Below are 23,102 nucleotides of genomic sequence, written 5' to 3' on the forward strand. Positions count from 1 at the left end.
TCCACACCAGGCCTTTGTAAATACAATCATCTTGACCAGCCGAGGAAGATAAGATTAATCCAGTGAAGACGCCCAGCAAGTTTTTTGTTTCTCCCTTCAAGCAAGCCTAACCATCTTTTCCACACCGGGCTACACACATGCATGAGCACACCTACTGTACCACCACCTCTCTCAATCTCTCCACTTCCTTAGTGATACCAGACTACCTCCCTGAGTCATACGAGCTCTTACCTTATGACTTGACCTTTTGTGCGGTGAACGTCTTCTGGAAAAACAACACATTTACTGGTTCCCCTCTATTCGCTCTGGTTGGGGCGGCACGGTGGCACACTGGTTAGCACTGTTGCCTCACAGCATCAGGGACCTGGGTTCAAATCCAGCCTTGGGTCAATGTCTGTGTGGAGTTTGCACGTTCTTCCCATGTCTGCGTGAGTTTCCTTCGGGTGCTCCGGTTTCCTCCCACAGTCCAAGGATGTACGGGTTTGGTTGCTTGGCTGTGCTAAGTTAACCTTTAGTGCCAGGTGGACTAGCAGGGTAAATACACGGAGTTACGGGAATAGGGCCTGGTTGGGATTGTTGTTGGTGCAAACTCAATGGGCTGAATGGCCTCTTTCCGCACTGTAGGGATTCTATGATCTATTCTATGATCTATGAGACTTCCTTAAAAAACTCTAATAAATTAGTCAGACACGATTTCCCTTTCCTGAAACATGGGGGTGTGATGTCATTGCTGTCACTGAGACATGGTTGAGAGAGGGGCAGGATTGGCAGCTCAATATTCCAGGATATAGGATCTTCAGGCAAGACAGGGAAGGAGGTAAAAGGGATGTCAGGTAGAAAGGATGTCGCAATTTTAATCAGGGAAGCAATTACAGCAGTAAGGAGGGATGGCATCTTAGAATGCTCTTCAAATGAAGTCATATGGATAGAAGTTAGAAGCCAAAAAGGAGCAATCCATTCATCAACTCATGTTCGAAGAATGAAATTTCCTCTAATTACATTCTGGGATGCACTCTCTGAATTTTGAGCCGGCGCCGCCATTCCTGCAGATGGAAGGTGCCGGCTCAAAATCACCGCAATGTCTTTTCCCAGATAAACATTTCCATCAGAGAGTACCAGCCACAGAAACAGAAAATGCCGGAGAAGCTCAGCAGCTGACAGCATCTGTGAGGAGAGAATAGAGCCAACATTTCGAGTCTGGATGACCCTTCGTTAGAGAATACCAGTCTTCAACTTTGCAGCATAAATAAGCTCTTTTATTGCAATCTTTGAGATATATTTGCCATGCTGGGGCATTAATTCATTTACTCTCAGGTTTTCCTTGCACAATGTATTCCAAAGCACCTGGCCTACTTTCAATGCTTTGGTTGGGGTCTGTTGTAATGATTTTAATCAGGCAATTGAGGTTGGCCTGTTTGAATATGAACTCCCTGATTAAGGGCCAAATTGATGGTCCAATCAGGGAGCGCCATGCTCTGTACTTAAACAGGAGTGTCAGTTCCTCTGGCACTCCAGATGTAGACTGCATACCGAGAGCACTCTGTATAGTGTTGTTGGATCTTGTAAATAAAAGAATTTTGGTGAAGGGACTTCTTCCTCCGAGGACTTATTACACTGTGTTCAGCATTATCCAGATTTGTCAATTGACCGTTGCCCTGGTATACTTCTCATATCTTGGGGTTCATCTCTCTATCGCCAGACCTTTCTTAGTCAATCAAAAACACTCCCAGTTTAAGCAGTATGGTTCTTAATTTCTTTCTCTCAAGCCCTTCAACTGGGCGTAAAATTTACAGATATATTAATGGGTCTATACTCCCATCACCTCGCGATTAAAGTTCATTGTCTAAACTTTACCATTACAGTCTCATGCTCTTTGCTTTTCTAAAGACATATCCTTGGACTTTAGAAATTTAATATGGAATCTGACCTTTTCCCGTCGTGGAAAACTAATGTTGGTCCCTAACATTTACTTTCGTGTTTCCTTAGAGTAGTACGTGCATGTTTGCTTCTTTTGAAAAATAGAAAAGCACCTTGCCATCCAAATATTTCGGAGAAAAAAGTTCATACGATGGCAATAAATGCACAGGATACTCAAGAGTATTAAAATATGATTTCATCCCGCAGCTGAACACTGTATTCATGTAACAACATTTCCATATATAAGGGAACTACCTACAGAGTGTACAAACTTTTAATATCTCCATTTCCCTACCACATAGCAGTGGTTGCACCTCTGAAATATTTCTTGACTTAGGTGCTTTGGGGTGTTGTGGGAGCATGAGATTTGCATTATAAACATGGCTTCTTCCTTCTTAAACATGCACGCATATCTTAATATATAAGTATCAGTTGGCCAATCCCAATCATCCTGTTGTCTTCTTGGAGGAAAACATCAATTTCTTTTCATGTTTCGTTATTTTTTTCTTTATTCCATCAAGGAATGTGGGTATCGCTGGCAAGGCCAGCACTTGTTGCCCATCCCTAATTTGACTTAAACTGAGTGGCTTGCTAGACCACTTCAGATGGCAGTTAAGAGTCAACCACATTGCTGTGGGTCTGGAATCACATGTGGACCAGACCAGGTAAGGACAGCAGATTTGCTTCCCTAAAGGATTTAGTGAACCAGATGGGATTTTACCATAATCCATGATAGCTGTCATGGTCACCATGACTGAGACGAGCTTTATATTCCAGATTCATTAATTGCCATGGTGAGATTTGAACCCTTGTCTTTGGACCATTATCCTGGACTTCCGGATTATTAGCCCAGTAACATCATCAACACACTACTGTTTCCTCAAATTATCTTAAAGTTCTGATCAGTGACTAATTCAACTTCCCTATCCTGATGATAGGGTGGCACCATGGTTAGCACTGCTGTCTCACAGCGCCAAGGACCCGGGTTCAATCCTGGCCTCGGGTGACTGTGTGGTGTTTGCACATTTGCCCCATGTCTGCGTGGGTTTCCTCCCACATTGCAAAGATGTGCAGATGAGGTTGATTGGCCATCTACATTGCCCCTTACTGTCAGGGGGATTAGCAGGGTAAATACATGGGATTATGGGGATAGGACCTGGGTAGGATTGTTGTTGGTGCAGGCTCGGTGGGCTGAATGGCCTCCTTCTGCACTGTAGGGATTTTATGGGCGGGACTTTACGGCCTCACTCACGCCGAAACCTTAAAACCCCAGTCAATGGACCTCTCCATGGTCTGTCCCTCGCCCGCTCCAATTTCCATGGCGGGCGGGATGGTAAAATTCAGGCCTATGATTCTATGGCTTAAACAATTCTTTGCACAGCAATTTTTTTGGCAAGGCTTATTCCTATGCTGGTAATGTTTTCATTAAATATCTCTCTTTGTTTTAAATGTCATTAACAAATAGCAGATTAATATGTCCATTCGGATCACTTATTTATGATAAACTAGTTTTATTTTTGTACATTTTGCTGAAGCTTCTGTTTGTATTGATTTAATAGAATTACTATGGAGCTGCCAGAACCATTTTGTCTGACAACCCCCTCGGTCTTACTTGTGGGATGGTTTGCCCAACCTCGGACCTGTGTGTGGGAGGATGCAATTTACATGCATCGGAAGAAGGAGCGATTAACATAGGTGGATTGCAACAGTTTGCCACAGAGGTATGCAGAACGTACCTCAATATTACATACGCTGGTATTCAGCGAACTTTTACAAACTTGTGTTGCTATCAATTTATGTTCTCATTAGTTAAGAATCAAGGTTGTGTAAAAAGCTGATTGTTTCACAGAACTATGGCGGTGATTTTAACACAGTCAAAGGTTTTGAACTTTTTATGACATATTTGTAACAGGGAAAAAGGGATTAGCGGGTAGGGCCTGGGTGGGATTGTGGTCGGTGCAGACTCGATGGGCCGAATGGCCTCCTTCTGCACTGTAGGGTTTCTATGAGGGGTTTTGATCTAACAGCACTGAATGTTTACTATATGATGCATTGTTTATTCTAAAGAGTTACATTGCAGGAATTGCTTGCCCATAAGCATTCCATGCCATTCATAAAAAAAATGCCCATGTGATAAGTGCAGGAGGTGCTATTCAAGTGCTACAAAGAAAAGTACAGCACAGAAACAGGCCCTTTGGCCCTCCAAGCCTGTGCCAATCATGATGCCCTAACTAAACTAAAAAAAAACCTTCTGCCCTTTCTCGGTCCATATCCCTCCATTCCCTCCCTCTTCATGTACCCATCTAGATGCCTCTTAAATGTTGCCAATGTGCCTGCTTCCACCACCTCTTCTCGCAGCGCCTTCCAGGCATCCACCACTCTCTCTGCGTGAAAAACCTCCCCTGCACATCTCCCTTAAACTTTCTCTCTCTCACCTTGAACTTGTGCCTCCTTGTAATTGACACTTCCACCCTAGGAAAAAAACCTCTGACTATCTACCTTATCTATGCCTCTCATAAATTTGTAGACCCCTGTCAGGCCTCCACTCAGCCATCGTCTTTCCAGTGAAAACAATCCTAGTTTATTCAACCTCTGCTCATAGCCAACACCCTCAAGACCAGGCAACATCCTGATGAACCTTCTTTGCACTGTCTCCAAAGCTTCCACGTCCTTTTGATAGTGTGGTGACCAGAACTGCATGCAATACTCCAAGTGCATTGCTTTATTGATTCTTATTTATTCGGAGAATGGCCCAATCTAATGATGATGTGGAGATGCTGGTGTTGGACTGGGCTAAACACAGTAAGAAGTCTCACAACACCAGGTTAAAGTCCAACAGGTTTATTTGGTAGCAAACGCCATTAGCTTTCGGAGCGCTGCTCCTTCGTCAGGTGACCTGACGAAGGAGCAGCGCTCCGAAAGCTAGTGGCATTTGCTACCAAATAAACCTGTTGGACTTTAACCTGGTGTTGTGAGACTTCTTACTGTACCCACATGAGGACGGCCTAAACCGGGATGTTGGATTTATGTCACATTATCAGTAACTCCCACAGCTTGTCTCCTGGGCTTGCAGAATCTCACTAGCTGTTCTGTCTGGAGACAATACACATCTCTTTAACCTATGTTTAATGTTCCCTCCACCCACATTGTCTGTACCTTTAAGACCTGGCTGGCTGTAGGGATTCGCATTCTAATCAGTATTCTGCAACTTGATTTTGTGTCTGTTTGCATTGTTTGAGAGCACATTTCCACTCCATCTGACGAAGGAGCAGTGCTCCGAAAGCTTATGGTATTTGCTACCAAATAAACCTGTTGGACTTTAACCTGGTGTTGTGAGACTTCTTACTGTGTTCACCCCAGTCCAACGCCGGCATCTCCACACCAATCTAATGAACCAGTGACTTTATGAATTTAACGTAAATAAAGCAAGTACATGAATCCTAGCAGTGAAGGTTTGCCAGGTTGATTCCTGGGATGGCAGGTTTGTCATATGGGGAGAGACTAAGTTGGTTAGGATTATATTCATTCGAGTTTAGAAGAGTGAGGGGGATCTCATAGAAACTTATAAGATTCTAACAGGATTAGACAGGGTAGATTCAGAAAGAATGTTCCCGAAGGTGGGGGAGTCCAGAACCATGGATCATAGTTTGAGGATAAGGGGTAAACCTTTTAGGACTGAGGTGAGGAGAAATTTCTTCACCTAGAGAATGGTGAATGTGTGGAATTCACTACCACAGAAAGTAGTTGAGGCCAAAACGTTGTGTGATTTCAAGAAGAAATTAGATATAGCTCTTGGGGCTAAAGGGATCAAAGATAATGGGAGAAATGCGGGATCACGATATTGAATTCGATGATCAGCCATGATCAAAATGAATAGTGGAGAAGGCTCGAAGGGCTGAATTGCATCCTCCTGTTTCTGTTCTCTATGTTTCAATGTTTCCTGATTGTAGCCTTGATTGTATATATTTCCCACTGACTTGTTAAATGCCCCAATGTGATTACTGTACCGCGAGGAGTGATATGGTGAAAGTATTTTACTGTACTTTGTTAAAAATGCACAATGACTTGACCAGATAGCTACACTTTGTGGTGCAGTTACAGGTAACTCTTGTGTTGAAAAAAAGAACGCTCTTTTTCTAAATTTTGGTAAACCATTGTTGAAATAGTCTGGCTTCACTGGGTAATAGTGGTTAGCACTGCTGCTTCACAGTACCAGGTCCTGGGTTCAATTCCCAGCTTGGGTCACTGTCCACACCAAGTGTGGAGTTTGCACGTTCTCCCAGTGTCTGCATGGGTTTCCTCCAGGTACTCCAGTTTCCTGCCACACTCCAAAGATGTGTGGGCTGGTGAATTGACCATGCTAAATTGCCCCTTACAGTTAAATTGCAGGGAGATTAACGGGGTAAATACATGGGGTAATGGGGATAGGAGCCGGGTGGCATTGTTGTCGGTGCAGGTTCGATGGACCAAATGGCCTCCCTTGGCACTGTAGGGATTCTATGATCCTAAAATCAAAATATGTGTAATCTCTACATACAGGCTGGTATTTTACGACCTCGCTCGGGCGAGGCTCATAAAATCCCACCTGAGGCCAACGGGGAATTCCGTTCTGCGAGCCTTGCCCGCCCAGATCCCGGTGCGGGCATGGCGGTAAAATTCCAGTAATGGAGTAATCACAATGTGGGGCGTAATATTCTGAAATTGCGAAGCAGCCACTGGAATGACAACACTTAACTAGCACTCTGCAAATTTGGCCTCAAAAAGTGTAATAGTGTGCACAACAGGATAGAAATGAATGTTGACAATGTGACTGAAGGCGTGCTTATCGCATTCATCCAAATGTATCTCCCTATTTTACTGGAGATACTAATGCATTTAAAATAAACTGGTTAAAGCCTGTGCCAAATCATTTAGTTGAAACACATTAAGCATTCACATACTAATAATCACCAAAAGTAATTTATACCCTGATATATTTTGACAGAAACTAATTTCATTGTAAATTCTAGGAAAACGCGAGATTAGACAGTCCTTTAAAGATTACTACAACTGCTGCAATGTTCCTGCTGTTTGGAAAGCCGTGCACATTTGAATAAAGGTCATAAGATAGTTCAGTCATAATAAAAAATCTCTGCATGAATTTTGTAGTAGTTTTGCGGCAAGATTGAGTGTATTTATCTAGTTTATTATTGGTTGTGCTTGTGTTATTGATGGCAGGGGAACGGAGATAGCTTTCTGCAGAATATGCTGACATAACGTGTGATGGAGTACTTCACACCAAAACCAGTGATAGTATTAATGACAACTGTAAGGTGTCTGTTATTGCAGACGTGGTGCTTTTGACAGTGAACGTCTGTCACTTAATACCAGTAAAGTAGTGGTGATTGTGGCTGCCTATTGTGCAGCTAGTCCGTCTGCATGATAAATGTCAGATTCAGTATTAGAAATATTGGCTTACATAAAGAAAGAAGATTAGCCTTATAATAGGTGTCACGGTTGTGATAAATCCAATAGCAAAATGAATAGTGTTTAGAGAACAGGTACAAGTAATAACTTGGACTTGATTTGTGGCTTTAGTCCGTCTTATAATAAGGTTTGCATAATAAGGTTTGTATTTCTCTTAAAACTGGAAAGGCTTAGTAATGAAGCATTTTAGTTTCATTGCTTGATTCAACTTGCTAAATGTGCGCCAATATATTTAAGGCTATCAATTGCTCATTTTGATGGAGCTTCGTAGTTTGGTAGTCCCTATATCCAACCATTTGGGATATTGTCCAGAGGTCACAAGGATCATGAACGCACCAAAGAGCCATTCGGCTCACTGCCTTGGCGGACATGCGCAATGTTTGTTTGCCTATTAGTGTCACAAGAAGGCTTACATTAACACTGCAATGAGGTGACTGTGAAAATCCCCTAGTCGCCACACTCCGACGCCTGTTCGGGTACACTGAGGGAGAATTTAGCACGGCCAAAGCTAGACTGTGGTGGGAAACCGGAGCACCCGGAGGAATCCCATGCAGACACAGGGAGAATGTGCAGACTTCACACGGACAGTGACCCAAGGCCACGAATCGAACCCAGGTCCCTGGTGCTGTGAGGCAGCAGTACTAACCACTGTGCCACCGTGCCATCCTTAGGGAGGTCATTGCAAAGTTGTGTGCTCTGCCTACAGTTCCACCTTGCGCATCTGTCACTTTTTGAAAATGTGAAAATCCCCTAGTCGCCAAACTCCGGCGCCTGTTCAGGTACACTGAGGGAGAATTTAGCATGGCCAATGTACCTCACCAACATGTCTTCCGTGCTGTGAGAGGAAACCGGAAAACCTGGAGGAAACCCACGCAGACACGGGGAGAACGTGCAGACTCCACACAGACAGTGACCCAAGCCAGGAATCGAACTCAGGTCCCTAGCACTGTGAAGCAGCAGTGCTCACCATTGTGCCACCTTGCCACCCCTGAATCAAGTGAAAGAGTCAGCCACAACAAACAGGCTGGCATAATTCTCATGATTAGCTGCCACATTCAGGCCGGAATTTTCCAGCCATTCACACTAGCAGGGTTTTCCAGCAGCGAGGAATATATTCAATGGGAAACCCTGGCTGGAATTCTCCGTTGTCGGATGCCCAGCTACTGCTGGCAGCGAGAACAGAGAATTTGGCGCTCAGCCAAATCTCCATTCATTCAGCGGTACTGGAGAATCACAGCCATGGGTGAGGTCGGAGAATCCCAGCCTTCGTTGACAATGGCGGGCCACAGGCAGGTTGTGTGAAAAATCTCTAAGATGAACTCCAGAAGCGCTCATAACAAATACATGACGTGATACTCATGGGACATCTGGCAATCAAAATGAGCGACTTTTGACTTCTGCTTTCTTTGGGAAAAACCAAGCATTCTGGGACCCAGTGTTAGAGATTAGCTAACCACATCCCAGCATGGCAAATACTCAGGTATCTTGAGAGACACCAGTTCCAACAAACAATACTACCAGTTTTCCAGAGTTTCCTTTACACAGAATGGCACAGAATCCTCCTCAGAAAAGAGAAAGTCTAAATTCCTAACACTGCTAAATCTTTCTAGGCCATTTTCTCAGGGGACAACAGTGAACAACACTGTTCCTTCACTGCCTACCAGAAAATTCAGGCTATCGCTATTTGCGGGATAAAAGCAAAATACTGCAGATGCTGGAATCTGGAACAGAAACAGAAAATGCTGGAAAATCTCAGCAATGTCTGTGGAGAGAGAATGGAGCTAACGTTTCGAGTCTGGATGAGCCTTCGTCAGAGACATCAGATGTTGGGTTGAATTTGGTCGGGCCACCAGGAGGGAGTAGAAGCCAGAGCGACGCCTAAATATTGAGGGGGTGCGGGGCAGCAGCAGCATACCTTCTACCAGCGGCACGGTAGCACAGTGGTTAGCACTGCTGCCTCACAGTGCCTGGGACCTGGTTCGATTCCCGGCTTGGGTCAATGTCTGTGTGGAGTTTACACATTCTCCCCGTGTCTGCGTGAGTTTCCTCCCACATTCCAAAGATGTGCGGATTAAGTGGATTGGCCATGCTAAAGTGCTCCTTAGTGTCAGGGGGACTGGCTAGGGTAAATGCATGGGGTTATGGGAATAGGGCCAGGGTGGGATTGTGTTCGTTGCAGACTAGATGGGCCAAATGGCCTCCTTCTGCACTGTAGGATTCTGATTCTAGAACCTTCCCGCCACCACAGCATTTTGAAGAAGGTGGAGAGAAACCCTTCCACCCAGAGGCTAACCGTCTCACTTAAATGGCCACTTAGTGACCTTCCCCCACCACCTCAGGCGTTTTTATCAATGGCGGATGAACCTTCTGCTATATTGGGAGAATGCCTGGTGAACCCTGGCCATCTCATTGCTGGTCTTGGAAAGCGGTCCCTCCTAATCGGATAATTTGTGCCCCACAGTGGTAATGGCCCCTCTGACAGCAACACCTTACCTGCCTCCACCAACCCCCTTCACCCTCATCGGGTTTGCCTGACTGACCCTGCTGACTCTAACCCTCTAACCCCACTGAACTTCTTACAAGATTAGCATCTGTAATGACTGCACTCAGGCCATTGAGGTTGGCCTATTGGAATGTGAACTCCCTGATTAAGGAGCACCACAGAGACTGGGATGTATTATTGACCCCTTTAATTACATTTTAATTTGGTGTTTTAAGTTTCCTTTCCGCTTTGTGTTTTGTTTCGGGCGGTTCCCCTCCTTTTAGGGAGCTGCCCTTTTTGAGTTGTCCCCAAGTTAATTTGATTTTGTCTGTTTGGTTGAACACAAAAAGATGTCCCTGATTAAGGAATCAATTGATGGGCCAATCAGGGAGTCTTTTCCTTGTATATAGTACCAGTACCTCTGCTAACTGCTAGCACTCTGTCTACTGCTGTTGGAATTGTAAATAAAGGGAATTTGGTGAAGGGATTCTGAAGACTTATTACAGCATCCCGGTTGCTTTACCCAGCTGGCTGCAGTTCCAGCAGTGGCCACTGCTTTCGGAGGTGCAGCGGAGGCTCAGGAGTTGCCGGTCCTCGGATTGGCTGGCAGCTCTTGGAGGCGGGATCCTTTCCCTTAAGGGGTTCCGCTGGGAGCTGATTCGATGCTTGATTGCCGCACAATCCAGTTGGGGTTCCAAGATGGCTGAGGCGGGGTTGCCCCTAGCGTGCCAGCCTGTTACCAGGCACCGCCACCCCAAAATTCCAACCATTATGTGCAAAATGGCTGCTATATTTGCTTGAGGTACTAAAAAGGGCATGTTAAGGTGCGATGATTGCGAGTTTCTCATCTAGACTGTGGTGTGCTGCATTGAATACACAATGTTCTGTCTAGCTTGGGGATTACGAACCTGTGTTCTACCACAGAATACTTCAAATCATGAATATAATTATACTGTGTGTACATATATGCGGGTTTTGAACCTAGTGCCAGTCCTTCGCATTTCAAAATGTTTGCTTTGTTACAGATGCAAAACAGATTTTAAAAAGAGGAAGGTGGACACTTCCGATTTGTTTTTTTTCCGACCTTGATAAATCTAACTTTTCCCCAAGGACAAAAACCTGGATTTACATTTAGCTGTCATCTCCAAAAATGATCCTCCCTGATTAGCCTCTAATTAACCCACAGAAATGTCTGCTTATTCCTCTTCCCCACTAGCAAGCGACTGAGCAGCCGTCTTAGAATGGCTCATTTAGTAGCTGAACATCTTAACTAGGGGTAGGGTTTTACCCACAGCCTTTAACATCGCAATGTCAGGATCAAATGGGGTCAGAAGCCCGCATTGTGTAACTCAACTGCGATTTTCCCCGGATTAGCCAATTAATGACCAAAGGGTGGATTGGCTGTCCAATTAAAGATGGTGGGTGGGCTCTCAAAATTGGGGGAATAAAGAATGCTCTCCAGCACTGCAGAAACATTCTTTGTCCCTTTAGCCACTCACCGTTTTTAACTGGATGACGAACCCCACTTTCTGGCTATTGTTTGGAGAGCACTGGAAAGAGTGCAGAGGAGATTTACCAGGATGCTGCCTGGTTTGGAGGGTAGGTCTTATGAGGAAAGGTTGAGGGAGCTAGGGCTGTTCTCTCTGGAGCGGAGGAGGCTGAGGGGAGACTTAATAGAGGTTTATAAAATGATGAAGGGGATAGATAGAGTGAACGTTCAAAGACTATTTCCTCGGGTGGATGGAGCTATTACAAGGGGGCATAACTATAGGGTTCGTGGTGGGAGATATGGGAAGGATATCAGAGGTAGGTTCTTTCCACAGAGAGTGGTTGGGATGTGGAATGGACTGCCTGCAGTGATAGTGGAGTCAGACACTTTAGGAACATTTAAGCGGTTATTGGATAGGCACATGGAGCACACCAGGATGATAGGGAGTGGGATAGCTTGATCTTGGTTTCAGATAAAGCTCGGCACAACATCGTGGGCCGAAGGGCCTGTTCTGTGCTGTACTGTTCTATGTTCTAGAGAGAGGTCTTGATGTTTGGGACCTCAGGAGGAGTCTGAGATGGTCATCTACTCTGCACTTCTGGCTGAGGTTGGTTGCAAATGCTCATCTTTTGTGATTTACTGGGCTCCCCCATCAGTGAGGGATGTTTGTGGATCCTCCTCTTCTAGTTGGTTGTTCAATTGTCCGCCACTATTGATGACTGGATGTGACATGACTGCAGAGCTTGGATCTAATCCATTGGTTGTGGGATCACTTAGCTCTGTCCATCACATGCTGCTTCCACTGTTTGATATGCCAATAGTCCTGTGTTGCAGCTTCACTAGGCTGACATTCTCATGTTTGTTGCTCCTAGCACATCCTTCTGCACTTTTCATAGAAATCATAGAATTATACAGTGCAGAAGGAGATCATTCGGCCCATTGAGCCAGCACCGACCATAATCCCACCCAGGCCCTATCCTCATAACCCCATGCATTTACCCTAGCTAGTCCCCCTGACACTAAGGAGCAATTTAGCATGGCCAATTCACCTAACCCGCACATCTTTGGAGTGTGGGAGGAAGCAGGAGCACCTGGCGGAAACCCATGCAGACACAGGGAGAATGTACAAACTCCACACAGACAGTGACCCAAGCCAGAAATTGAACCCGTGTCTCTGGCGCTGTGAGGCAGTAGTGCTAACCACTGTGCCACCATGCCACCCTGGTTTCATTGAACCTTAATTATATAAAGAACCTGATGGATAATATATCACATGCTTTTAATTAACAGTTCTTTGTTCTTTTTTTAAAGATCAGAAATATCGAGGCTAGCATATACCTAAAAGACCATGTAATTTTTGTGGGTTAAGTTGTCTTTGAAAGAAATTGGTGACTTCACATCCTGGAATTCCATTCTAAACCTATCCACCCCTCATTTCTCTGTCATGGATAGTCCTTATATAGAACAAAGAACAAAGAACAAAGAACAGTACAGCACAGGAAACAGGCCCTTCGGCCCTCCAAGCCTGTGCCGCTCCTTGGTCCAACTAGACCAATCGTTTGTATCCCTCCATTCCCAGGCTGCTCATGTGACTATCCAGGTAAGTCTTAAACAATGTCAGCGTGCCTGCCTCCACCACCCTACTTGGCAGCGCATTCCAGGCCCCCACCACCCTCTGTGTAAAAAACGTCCCTCTGATGTCTGAGTTATACTTCGCCCCTCTCAGCTTGAGCCCGTGACCCCTCGTGATCGTCACCTCCGACCTGGGAAAAAGCTTCCCACTGTTCACCCTATCTATACCCTTCATAATCTTGTATACCTCTGTTAGATCTCCCCTCATTCTCCGTCTTTCCAAGGAGAACAACCCCAGTCTACCCAATCTCTCCTCATAGCTAAGACCCTCCATACCAGGCAACATCCTGGTAAACCTTCTCTGCACTCTCTCTAACGCCTCCACGTCCTTCTGGTAGTGCGGCGACCAGAACTGGACGCAGTACTCCAAATGTGGCCTAACCAGCGTTCTATACAGCTGCATCATCAGACTCCAGCTTTTATACTCTATAGCCCGTCCTATAAAGGCAAGCATACCATATGCCTTCTTCACCACCTTCTCCACCTGTGTTGCCACCTTCAAGGATTTGTGGACTAGGTCCCTCTGTGTTTCTATACTCCTGATGACTCTGCCATTTATTGTATAACTCCTCCCTACATTATTTCTTCCAAAATGCATCACTTCGCATTTATCCGGATTAAATTCCATCTGCCACCTCTCCGCCCAATTTTCCAGCCTATCTATATCCTGCTGTATTGCCCGACAATGCTCTTCGCTATCCGCAATATCTACCTCTTTGACCAAACTTTTGATCATGTCTCCTTTTATTTCTGTATGTGGTCAGTGGCACATTTTGACTAATTGCCCTCCTGTGAAGTACCTTGCTATGTTAAGGACAATATATAAATGCAAGTTGTTGTTACTTAATTAAAAGAAGGGTGATATTTATTGCGACAGTGCAATGGGATTAAGCCTATTCTTAGGCCCATACCCGTATTGTTTAATACTCAATCGATGGGCGGCACAGTGGTTAGCACTGCTGCCTCATAGTGCCAGCAACCTGGATTCAATTCCAGCCTCGGGTCACTATCTATGTGGAGTTTTCACATTCTCCCCCTGTCTGCGTGGATTTTCTCTGGGTACTCCAGTTTCCTCCCGCACTCCAAAGATGTGTGGGTTAGATGGATTGGCCATGCTAAATTGCCCTTTAGTGTCAGGGGGACTAGCAGGGTAAATATGAGGGGTTACAGGGATAGGGCCTGGGTGGGATTATTGTTGGTGCAGATTTAGTGTGCTGAATGACCTCTTTTTGCACTGTAAGGATTCTATGATGGATCTGAATTACAATGCTGACTGTGTCTTACACTGAACTTAGTACCAAGTTGCTGATAAATGAACAACTGATCCTTATGCTTAATTTTGAGTGTATAAAGGTGATGGTTCTCTTTTATGGATGATGGAATTAAGAATAAGTTTATCAAATATCTAGAAAGTCCAGTGGAACTACCTGAGAACCTCAGAAATGTGGTTTTACAGTCCTACTGGTGTGAAACTGCCTCCAGCGGAACGTCTCAATTTTTGCTTCAGATTTCCAACCTTACTCCCAATTTGCAATGCTACATTAATGTCAATATGCACCCAAATTTATATTTCCCTGACATAAATGTGTTAGCATAACTGCAGCTCGAATGGACATGAAGTCACAATTGTTTTTCACCTCAGTAGCTACTTATTGCCACACAGGGAATCACATGTTATTTGACGGACTCCTTCAGTTCCGGACAGCATTTGCCCCGATTCAATCACGAATGAAATATCAAGATGAGGAAGTTAACATAAAGTTCGCCTGTGGAATGGAAACCTCACAATGGAGGCTGGCGAAACATGCCGTTACTGGGGAGGCTGAGGGTAGTTTGTTCACTGAGATCAAATCATTCTTTCATGCTTAGGGCTTAGAAGTTGCCACTTGTTCCCTGAACCCTACATTCAAAGCATCATTTACACACATGAAGTTACTTCAAAGCCTTTTGACCTCTGATGGGGGTTTTCGAGTGAAGCAATGGTTTTTGAGATATATTAACATAATTGTGGTGGGCCTCAGTAGTGCCTTTGTTCTATATGGACCACCGTTGTGTGTGCCTGTCATACCTGGACACATCCCCTTCCAATTGGGTTCCTCCCCTCGGCACCGAGTATAAAGGTGCCTGTCTCCTCCCCCTTGTTCAGTCCAGGTTGGTTATTTGTTGGGATCTGCTTCTGATTCTGTTGTGAATAAAAGCCTACACTTGTATTGGCACACCGGTAGTCTTTCGCCTTATTGATAGCGCATCAATAATGATACCTGCAGAGTTGCTCCCCAAAATATTTTCAGTAATTCGTCACTTTGTGTGTATATGTATGCAAATTGAGATAGAAAATATGGCAGGAATTTTACTGCCTCACCCATCCAAGGCTCATACGATCCCGCCCGAGGCCAACGGAGAATGCCGTTCTACGAGCTGGTGAAATTCCGGCATATATGCTCAACACAAGTTGAGAAGGAGTTCAGAAGGATGAGGGGGGGATCTTATTGAAACTTCTAGGATACTGTGAGGCCTGGGTAGAGTGGATGTGGAGAGGATGTTTCCACTAATAGGAAAAACTAGAACCAGAAGGCACAATCTCAGGCTGAAGGGACGATCCTTTAAAACAGAGATGGGGAGGAATTTCTTCAGCCAGAGAGTGGTGAATCTGTGGAACTCTTTGCCGCAGAAGGCTGTGTAGGCCAGGTCATTGAGTGTCTTTAAGACAGGGATAGATAGGTTCTTGATTAATAAGGGGATCAGGGGTTATGGGGAAAAGGCAGGAGAATGGGGATGAGAAAAAAATATCAGCCATGATTGAATGGCGGAGCAGGCTCGATGGGCCGACTGGCCTAATTCTGCTCCTATGCGTTATGGTCTTCTGGTCTTACAACATGTCCTTACATATATACAACCATTTTAGTTCTTGCTAAACAGTTGAGATTAATTAGAGATTTTGAAATGTCTTTTGATGAAACAGTAAAAAGAATGTTTTCAATTTTTTTTTCAATTTCACTATTTTATTTTCTCTTACGCTTAGGTGTTCAAAGAGATGAAAACTCCTCAGATTCGGAATCCTTCACTTCCAGCTCCTGAACAATTACCTGCAAGCTTCCATGCTAAAATAGCCCTGATTGGATGTGGACCTGCCAGTATCAGCTGTGCGTCGTTTTTAACTCGATTGGGCTATTCGGACATCACAATATTTGAAAAACATGAATATTTTGGAGGTTTGAGGTATTTTTGGCATTTTGCCTCACATAATTAAATTAATTAATTTGTGTCACAAGTATCACACTCTGGCGCCTGGTGGGTTACACTGAGGGAGAATTTAGCATGGCCAATTCTAGACTGTGGTAGGAAACCAAAGCACCCGGAGGAATCCCATGCAGACACGGGGAGAATACGCAGACTCTGCACAGACAGTGACCCAAGCTGGGAATCGAACCCGGATCCCTGGCGCTCTGAGGCAGCAATGCTCACTTCTCCTGTACATTTGTGCGTTGCCGATTGTGAGATTTCGCAAGACCCCCAGTGGAGCTCTGGAAGGATCCGCTGGCAAAAATATTTAGGACAGCAGTAGCCTTTAGAATGACCAGCATTGGATACGCTTCAAGTCTATGGTGTGTCCATACCTCACACAGAATGTGGCAAACATGGTCTACCACATCCCTAAATAACTGAAACCCAAGCCGGAAATCGAACCCGGGTCCTTGGCGCTGTGAGGCAGCAGTAACCACTGTGCCACCTGCCGCCCTTAGAGAGGTCATGCAAAGTTGTGTGCTCTGCCTACAGTTCCACCTTGCGCACGGCGGCACAATGGTTAGCACTGCTGCCTCTCAGCTCCAGGGGCCTGGGTTCGATTCCCGGCTTGGGTCAATGTCTGTGTGGAGTTTGCATGTTCTCCCCATGTCTGCGTGGGTTTCCTTCAGGTGCTCCGGTTTCCTCCCACAGTTCAAAGACGTGCTGGTTAGGTGCAGTGGCCACTCTAAATTGCCCCTTAGTGTCCTGGTATGTGTAGGTTAGAGGGATTAGTGGGGTAAATGTATGGGGTTGTGGGGATAGGGCCCGGGGTGGGATTATTGTCGGTGCAGACTCGATGGACTGAATGGCCTCCTTCTGTACTGTAGGATTTCTATGATTCTAAGATCTGTCACTTTCTGGAGCGAAAACCCGGCACTGTAAATCTAAGCATCTTGCAGTTAACAAAAACGATTCACTGTGCTTTTCCTCTACCTCAAGAATGCTGGAATTAGGGGGAAAAAAACCAAATCTCCTTATTAGCCAATCATCGCATACTCATTTGTTTGGAATTGTGTATTTCGCCACCAGTTGTACAGGTTAACACAATAGTGCAGAGTTCAAATTCAACCCCTCTTAAGATGTTCCCAAATTATAGACCATAATAAAGCTGCTAGATGGATCTGATGTTAAATTTGAATTATATTTTCTTTTGCTTGATTTTCCTTTTTATGAAGCTCCATGTGTTGTTAGAGTATCATTGAAGAAAGCAGAACTCCATGCGTACCCACATGAAGCATGCTGACCAATCTCCCGATGCCGCTGACTTTTTGGAGGATTGAAAAGAACAGATGCGCTTGTTTTTCTCCCCTGGTCACTTAAGAACTGCAGTTATACAGCAGCTATCAATCTGAGGCCCATCCTTGCCAGCTGTGCTGCACAGATGGCAAAATAGATAAAGAAATCTGCGTATGTGGGCTCCGACACATGAACAGAGCTCCATTCTTTCAGTCACTCATTTTTAATGTTGGGAACAAAAGGTTTGCTTTCTCAAAATGTTAAGCGGGATCATAGAATTTCTACAGTGCAGAAGGAGGCCACTCGGCCCATCGAGTCTGCACCGACAACAATCCCACCCAGGCCCTATCCCCGTAACCCCACCTGCTAATTCCTCTGACGCTAAGGGGCATTTTACCATGGTCAATCAACCTAACCCCCACATCTTTGGAGTCTGGGAGGGAACCAGAACACCCGGAGGAAACCCATGCAGACACGGGGAGAAGGTGCAAACTCCACACAGGGCAGTGATCAGAGGCTGGAATTGAACCCGTGTCCCTGGCGCTGTGAGGCAGCAGTGCTAACCACTGTGCCACAGTGCTGCCCCCCACAGCCTCAGGTTCCACAGGAAGTCCTTTAGATCAAAGTAACCAAGATTGTTTGTGCTCTTGTCAATGCAACTTTTCCTTGTTTTAATCTTGTACTGAAGCTGATGAAACTCAGTGTTAGCTGAACTCTTGAAAGGGGTCTTATACTGTGCTTTGACATATTATCCAGCTAAAAGCACTTTGTGTCAGTGAAAGAATGCACAATAACTGTTTTATAAAATGGAGACCCCATCAAGTTTCTTTCACATTAAAACTTCAGAATGGATGCTCATTTTAAACTGCACCTTTAACAGGGAGAATGCCACGCTGATGTCAAAAGTGCAATATTAAAGCCCGTTATCACTTTGGTTCTGCAAAACCTTCTTCCTTTGGATCAGGGCACAACCAAAGTCCTTACAGATCCCTGTGAAATGGCAAAACATCAAGCTGCCTTGCATTTCGAATGATTGCAATGCCCGTGAATGATTTGTGACAGCTTTTGGAGTGAAGTAAACTGTGGTATTGAAATACTTCTGATACCTACTTGCAAATGTATCTAATCATTTTCCTAAGCATCTTTCACCACAGTATTAAAATGAGTGATATGACATAAATGAGCCCTGTTAAAATGGGACATTGCACATTCTCAGCAGGGGAGGTACATGCTACTGAACTGCTTTGTAATCCAAAAAAGATTACAAAAGACGATATCTACGCACGTGTCGATGTGGAACTTGGATCAACTTTGTTGATCCAAAGATCACCCAAAATTTGGTCTTAAACCTCATCAGTATATTTTCGGTGGGAGGCTCCTGTCACTCCATCAGTGTAGGCCCCAAGGGCGAGGTATTTTGGCCCCATTCACTGTTGGGATCATCTGGTCCTGTCGAAAGTCAATGGACTGTCAACTGGGCCGTCAAATCTCTTGCCACAATGGTGCTTGACAATCCCAGCCATGGTGTACATGGGATGGCACGGTGGCACAGTGGTTAGCACTGCTGCCTCACAATGCCAGGGACCCGGGTTGCATTCTCGGCTTGGGTCACAGTCTGTGCGGAGTTTGCATGTCTTTACTGTGGGTTTCCTCCGCGTGCTCCGGTTTCCTCCCAGAGTCCGAAAGACGTGCTGGTTAGGTGCATTGGCCATGCTAAATTCTCCCTCAGTGTACCTGAACAGGCACCGGAATGTGGCAACTAGGGGATTTTCGCAGTAACTTCATTGCAGTGTTAGTGTAAGCCTGCTTGTGATGAATAAATAGATAAAAGAAAATACAGTAATTCTGAGACCAAAAGAGAAAAGGCTGGAAAGTCTCAGCAGGTCTGGTGACATCTGTAAGGAGAGAAAAGAGCTGACATTTCAAGTCGCGATGACCCTTTGTCAAAGCTCAGTAATTCTGAGGACAGGGTGGGGCAGGGAGGAGACCACCAAGAGGGAATGGCTACCTTGTGTAGTGGTTTGCAGTCATGCATGAAGATAAGTCCCAAAGAGATGTATTTTTGTTGGTGGCCGTTGGTTAGGCCTCTGCAAACAGAATCATAGAAAGAATCATAGAAACCCTACAGTGCAGAAAGGGGCCATCTGGCCCATCGAGTCTGCACCGACCACAATCCCACCCAGGCCCTACCCCCATATCCCTACACATTTTACCCACTAATCCCTCTAACCTATGCATCTCAGGACACTAAGGGGCAATTTTAGCATAGCCAATCAACCTAACCCGCACATCTTTGGACTGAAGAAGAAGGCTCGAGTCTGACTGCTCTACTTACCTGGCAGGGGAGAGTCAATGATTAGGCAGGTTGATCTCCCAGGCTAGTGTAGAGTCAACGATTAGGGTAGCCAATGAGATTAAACTGAGGCGTGGCTTGATCCAGTTTTTCAAAGCCATCTTGCCCTTTTGGCTAAAATGAAGTGTCAGATCAAGCCCAAGATGGGGTGTAATGCCTCACCTTGCCAGCTTTGTTATGGTTCAGGTCAGAAACTCCAAAGTGTTTTATGGAGTCCACCTGGATTATAAGTTTTCCACCTTGAATTTGGCTAGGATAAGCATGATATGTTTCACCTCAGGTATGATTCAAATGACCCACTAGGGAGCTTTTATCAAACAAAGTTTATTTTAGACTACGGTTAACATATAGAGTAAGAATATTAGCAATAACTGTTATCAATTACAAACAAAACAAAAGAACCACAACAATGCATAACCCTTAACAAATATATCAAAGATGTTCCAATCAAACCAATCCCATAAACAAAACCCTTCCACAGGTTTAACACAGCAAAGACTAATGCTCACGTGATACTGGAACTGAGTCCTTTGGATGAATGTTGCAGTTCTCTTGATGCACTCAGAACAGTTTGAAGTTAGAAGAGCTTTGCAGGACACCAAGGACAGACTCTGGTCAAGCCACCAACAGCAGATTTTCTACTGCATGAAGGCAACAAGCCTTGCTTTCAGCTAACGAGCAGAACATCCAAAACCCAGGGAGAGAGAGAGAGAGACACAACTTTCAGTCTGATGTCCACTCCCTTCTAAAACTAAACACTGCTGCCAGCCAAAAACAAAAAATGAAACTTTGAATTCCCTGGGAAGGAAAAAAAACTGACCAGAACCCATGACCTTCCTCCTGACAATGCAGGGCCATAAAACAACCCAGAGTAAAAATCAACAAACCCTATTTAAACCACTGAAGGAGCAATAAAAAGACTCCTACAGACAACTCGGCAGCAATGAGAGTTGAGAGCTACAGAGAACAAGATTTTTAAAAAACTCTTGAAGGACACTAACGTCACAGCTTGGATTTTGTTTGTCTTTCTTGTGGGGGCCATGAATTTGATTCAATTTGGGTTTAGATTGAATAAACACTTGAAGAAAAAGGACTTTGGAAATAAAAGGAAGGCTTGAGTCTGACATCAGTTTTGAACAGCCGTGGATCTCATTTTTTACTTATACCCCCTTGGCCTTGACTCTCCCAGTGGAAATAATTAATTCCTTTAGCCATCATTAGACTGGTCAGTATTTAAAAACTCTGTGACCAGCCTGAACGAGTATGCCAATACAGTAACTGGCTTCATTAGTGAGTGTGTAGAAGACTGTGCCAAAGAAGCAAATCTGTGTGTTTCCCAACCAGAAACCATGGATGAACAAGAATATCCACTGCATGCTGAAGTCTAGGTCTGAGGTGTTCAAGTCAGGCGACCCTGACCTATACAAGAAAGTAAGAAGTTTAACAACACCAGGTTAAAGTCCAACAGGTTTATTTGGTAGCAAAAGCCACACTAGCTTTCGGAGCTCTAAGCCCCTTCTTCAGGTGAATGGGAATTCTGTTCACAAACAGAGCATATAAAGACACAGACTGTGTCTTTGAGTCTGTGTCTTTATATGCTCTGTTTGTGAACAGAATTCCCACTCACCTGAAGAAGGGGCTTAGAGCTCTGAAAGCTAGTGTGGCTTTTGCTACCAAATAAACCTGTTGGACTTTAACCTGGTGTTGTTAAACTTCTTACTGTGTTTACCCCAGTCCAACGCCGGCATCTCCACATCTATACAAGAAAGCCAGATATGATCTAAGGAGATACATCAAAGATGCCAAAGGGTGAATGCATGTAAAATCGCCGGCACCAATGCACCCCTCCCCAATGAGCTCAACGCATTCTATGCCTGCTTTGAGCAAGAGGTCAACAATCCCACCCAGGCCCTATCCCCGTAAACCCATGTATTTACTCTGCTAATCTCCTGACACTAAGGGTTGCCTTAGCATGGCCAATTAACCTAACCTGCACAACTTTGGACTATGGGAGGAAACCGGAGCACCCGGAGGAAACCCACACAGACATCGGGAGACCCCACACAGGCTGTGACCCGAGGCCAGAATTGAACCCAGGTACCTGGCGCTGTGAGGCAGCAGTGCTAACCACTGTGCCACTGAGTCAATTGATATCCTGAAAGCACCCAGATTCGCAATGGGCCAAAGAAGATATCGAAATCTAATGGAAGTTCTGCCAATTTGCCAGTTTAGCACCCAGATCACTGTTCAGGTCAGGAGTAGAAGAAGAAGAAGTTTATTTATTAGTCACAAGTAGTCTTACATTAACACTGCAATGAAGTTACTGTGAAAATCCCCCAGTTGTCACACTCCGGCGACTGTTCGGGTACAGTGAGGGAGAATTTGGCATGGCCAATTCACCTAACCTGCACATCTTTGGACTGTGGGAGGAAACCGGAGCACCCGGAGGAGACCCACGCAGACATGAGGAGAATGAGTAGGACAGGACTTTGAAGCCGCAATGTCACTTCATGAACATATGCAGAAAAGGACCTGTCGAACAGCCTTGAGTATGCCAACATAACCTGGTGTGAGACAAGGTCGAGCTGGATCTGCAGGCAGGTAGGTTATGAAAAAGCAGATAGGTTTTGAGGGTAAATCCATGACCTGGATTTTGCAGTCCTGCCCATTGTGGCGCAACCCCTTGTTCTTGCCCCTAGAGGCTTGTACAGGCCTTTGTACCAGATGCGGATTCATTTTGCTTTCTTTAGTGGCCCCTGGAGATTTGAAACCAGAGGATAGGTTTGTCGGAAGTGGGACAATTGGAAGGATGCCAAGAAAGTAAGGTAGCTCATGAGGTTCTCCATGACCTCCAGCCCACAGTTCCCCCGAACACCTGCAGAGGAAAGTAGCAATTCCCGTTTTGGCACGCGTTGTCAAATGAGGCTTTTCGTCCCAGCGACAGCGACGCAGCAGCACGAGGTGACATCTCAATTCGAAGTGAGTGCCTATTTCACCTTAATTCTGGAAGTCTCTCCAGAAGCAGCACAGCGTGTTGTGTTTTACATGGTGTTGCATGAAAGAAGGCGTGCCAAGGTGATCTACTTTGCCTGTTTGGACCCACCTACCAAGCTGCCACTAACCATTTCTGTAGGCTCTGGAAAGCCCAGCAGGGAATGACTGCGGTAACTTTCCTTTCTCATGCTGTGAATCAACAGAGGGAGAGAATGCCAAGCTTTGCCATCTGCTGCACACTCACCAGT

At 45.1% G+C, this 23,102-nt stretch overlaps 1 protein-coding gene across 1 annotated transcript in view; it reads left to right on the plus strand.

Moving 5' to 3' along the window:
- The window catches only part of LOC144497479 (dihydropyrimidine dehydrogenase [NADP(+)]-like), a 760,900-nt gene that overhangs the window by 300,170 nt on the left and 437,628 nt on the right, over nucleotides 1-23,102 (plus strand). Inside the window, exons 5-6 of the mRNA XM_078218814.1 lie at nucleotides 3,477-3,638; nucleotides 16,009-16,205. Coding sequence (XP_078074940.1) covers nucleotides 3,477-3,638; nucleotides 16,009-16,205 — 359 coding nt within the window. The remainder of the gene's footprint in view (nucleotides 1-3,476; nucleotides 3,639-16,008; nucleotides 16,206-23,102) is intronic.

The sequence above is a fragment of the Mustelus asterias genome, chromosome 8 (assembly GCF_964213995.1).
Source record: "Mustelus asterias chromosome 8, sMusAst1.hap1.1, whole genome shotgun sequence".
Lineage (NCBI taxonomy): Eukaryota > Metazoa > Chordata > Chondrichthyes > Carcharhiniformes > Triakidae > Mustelus > Mustelus asterias.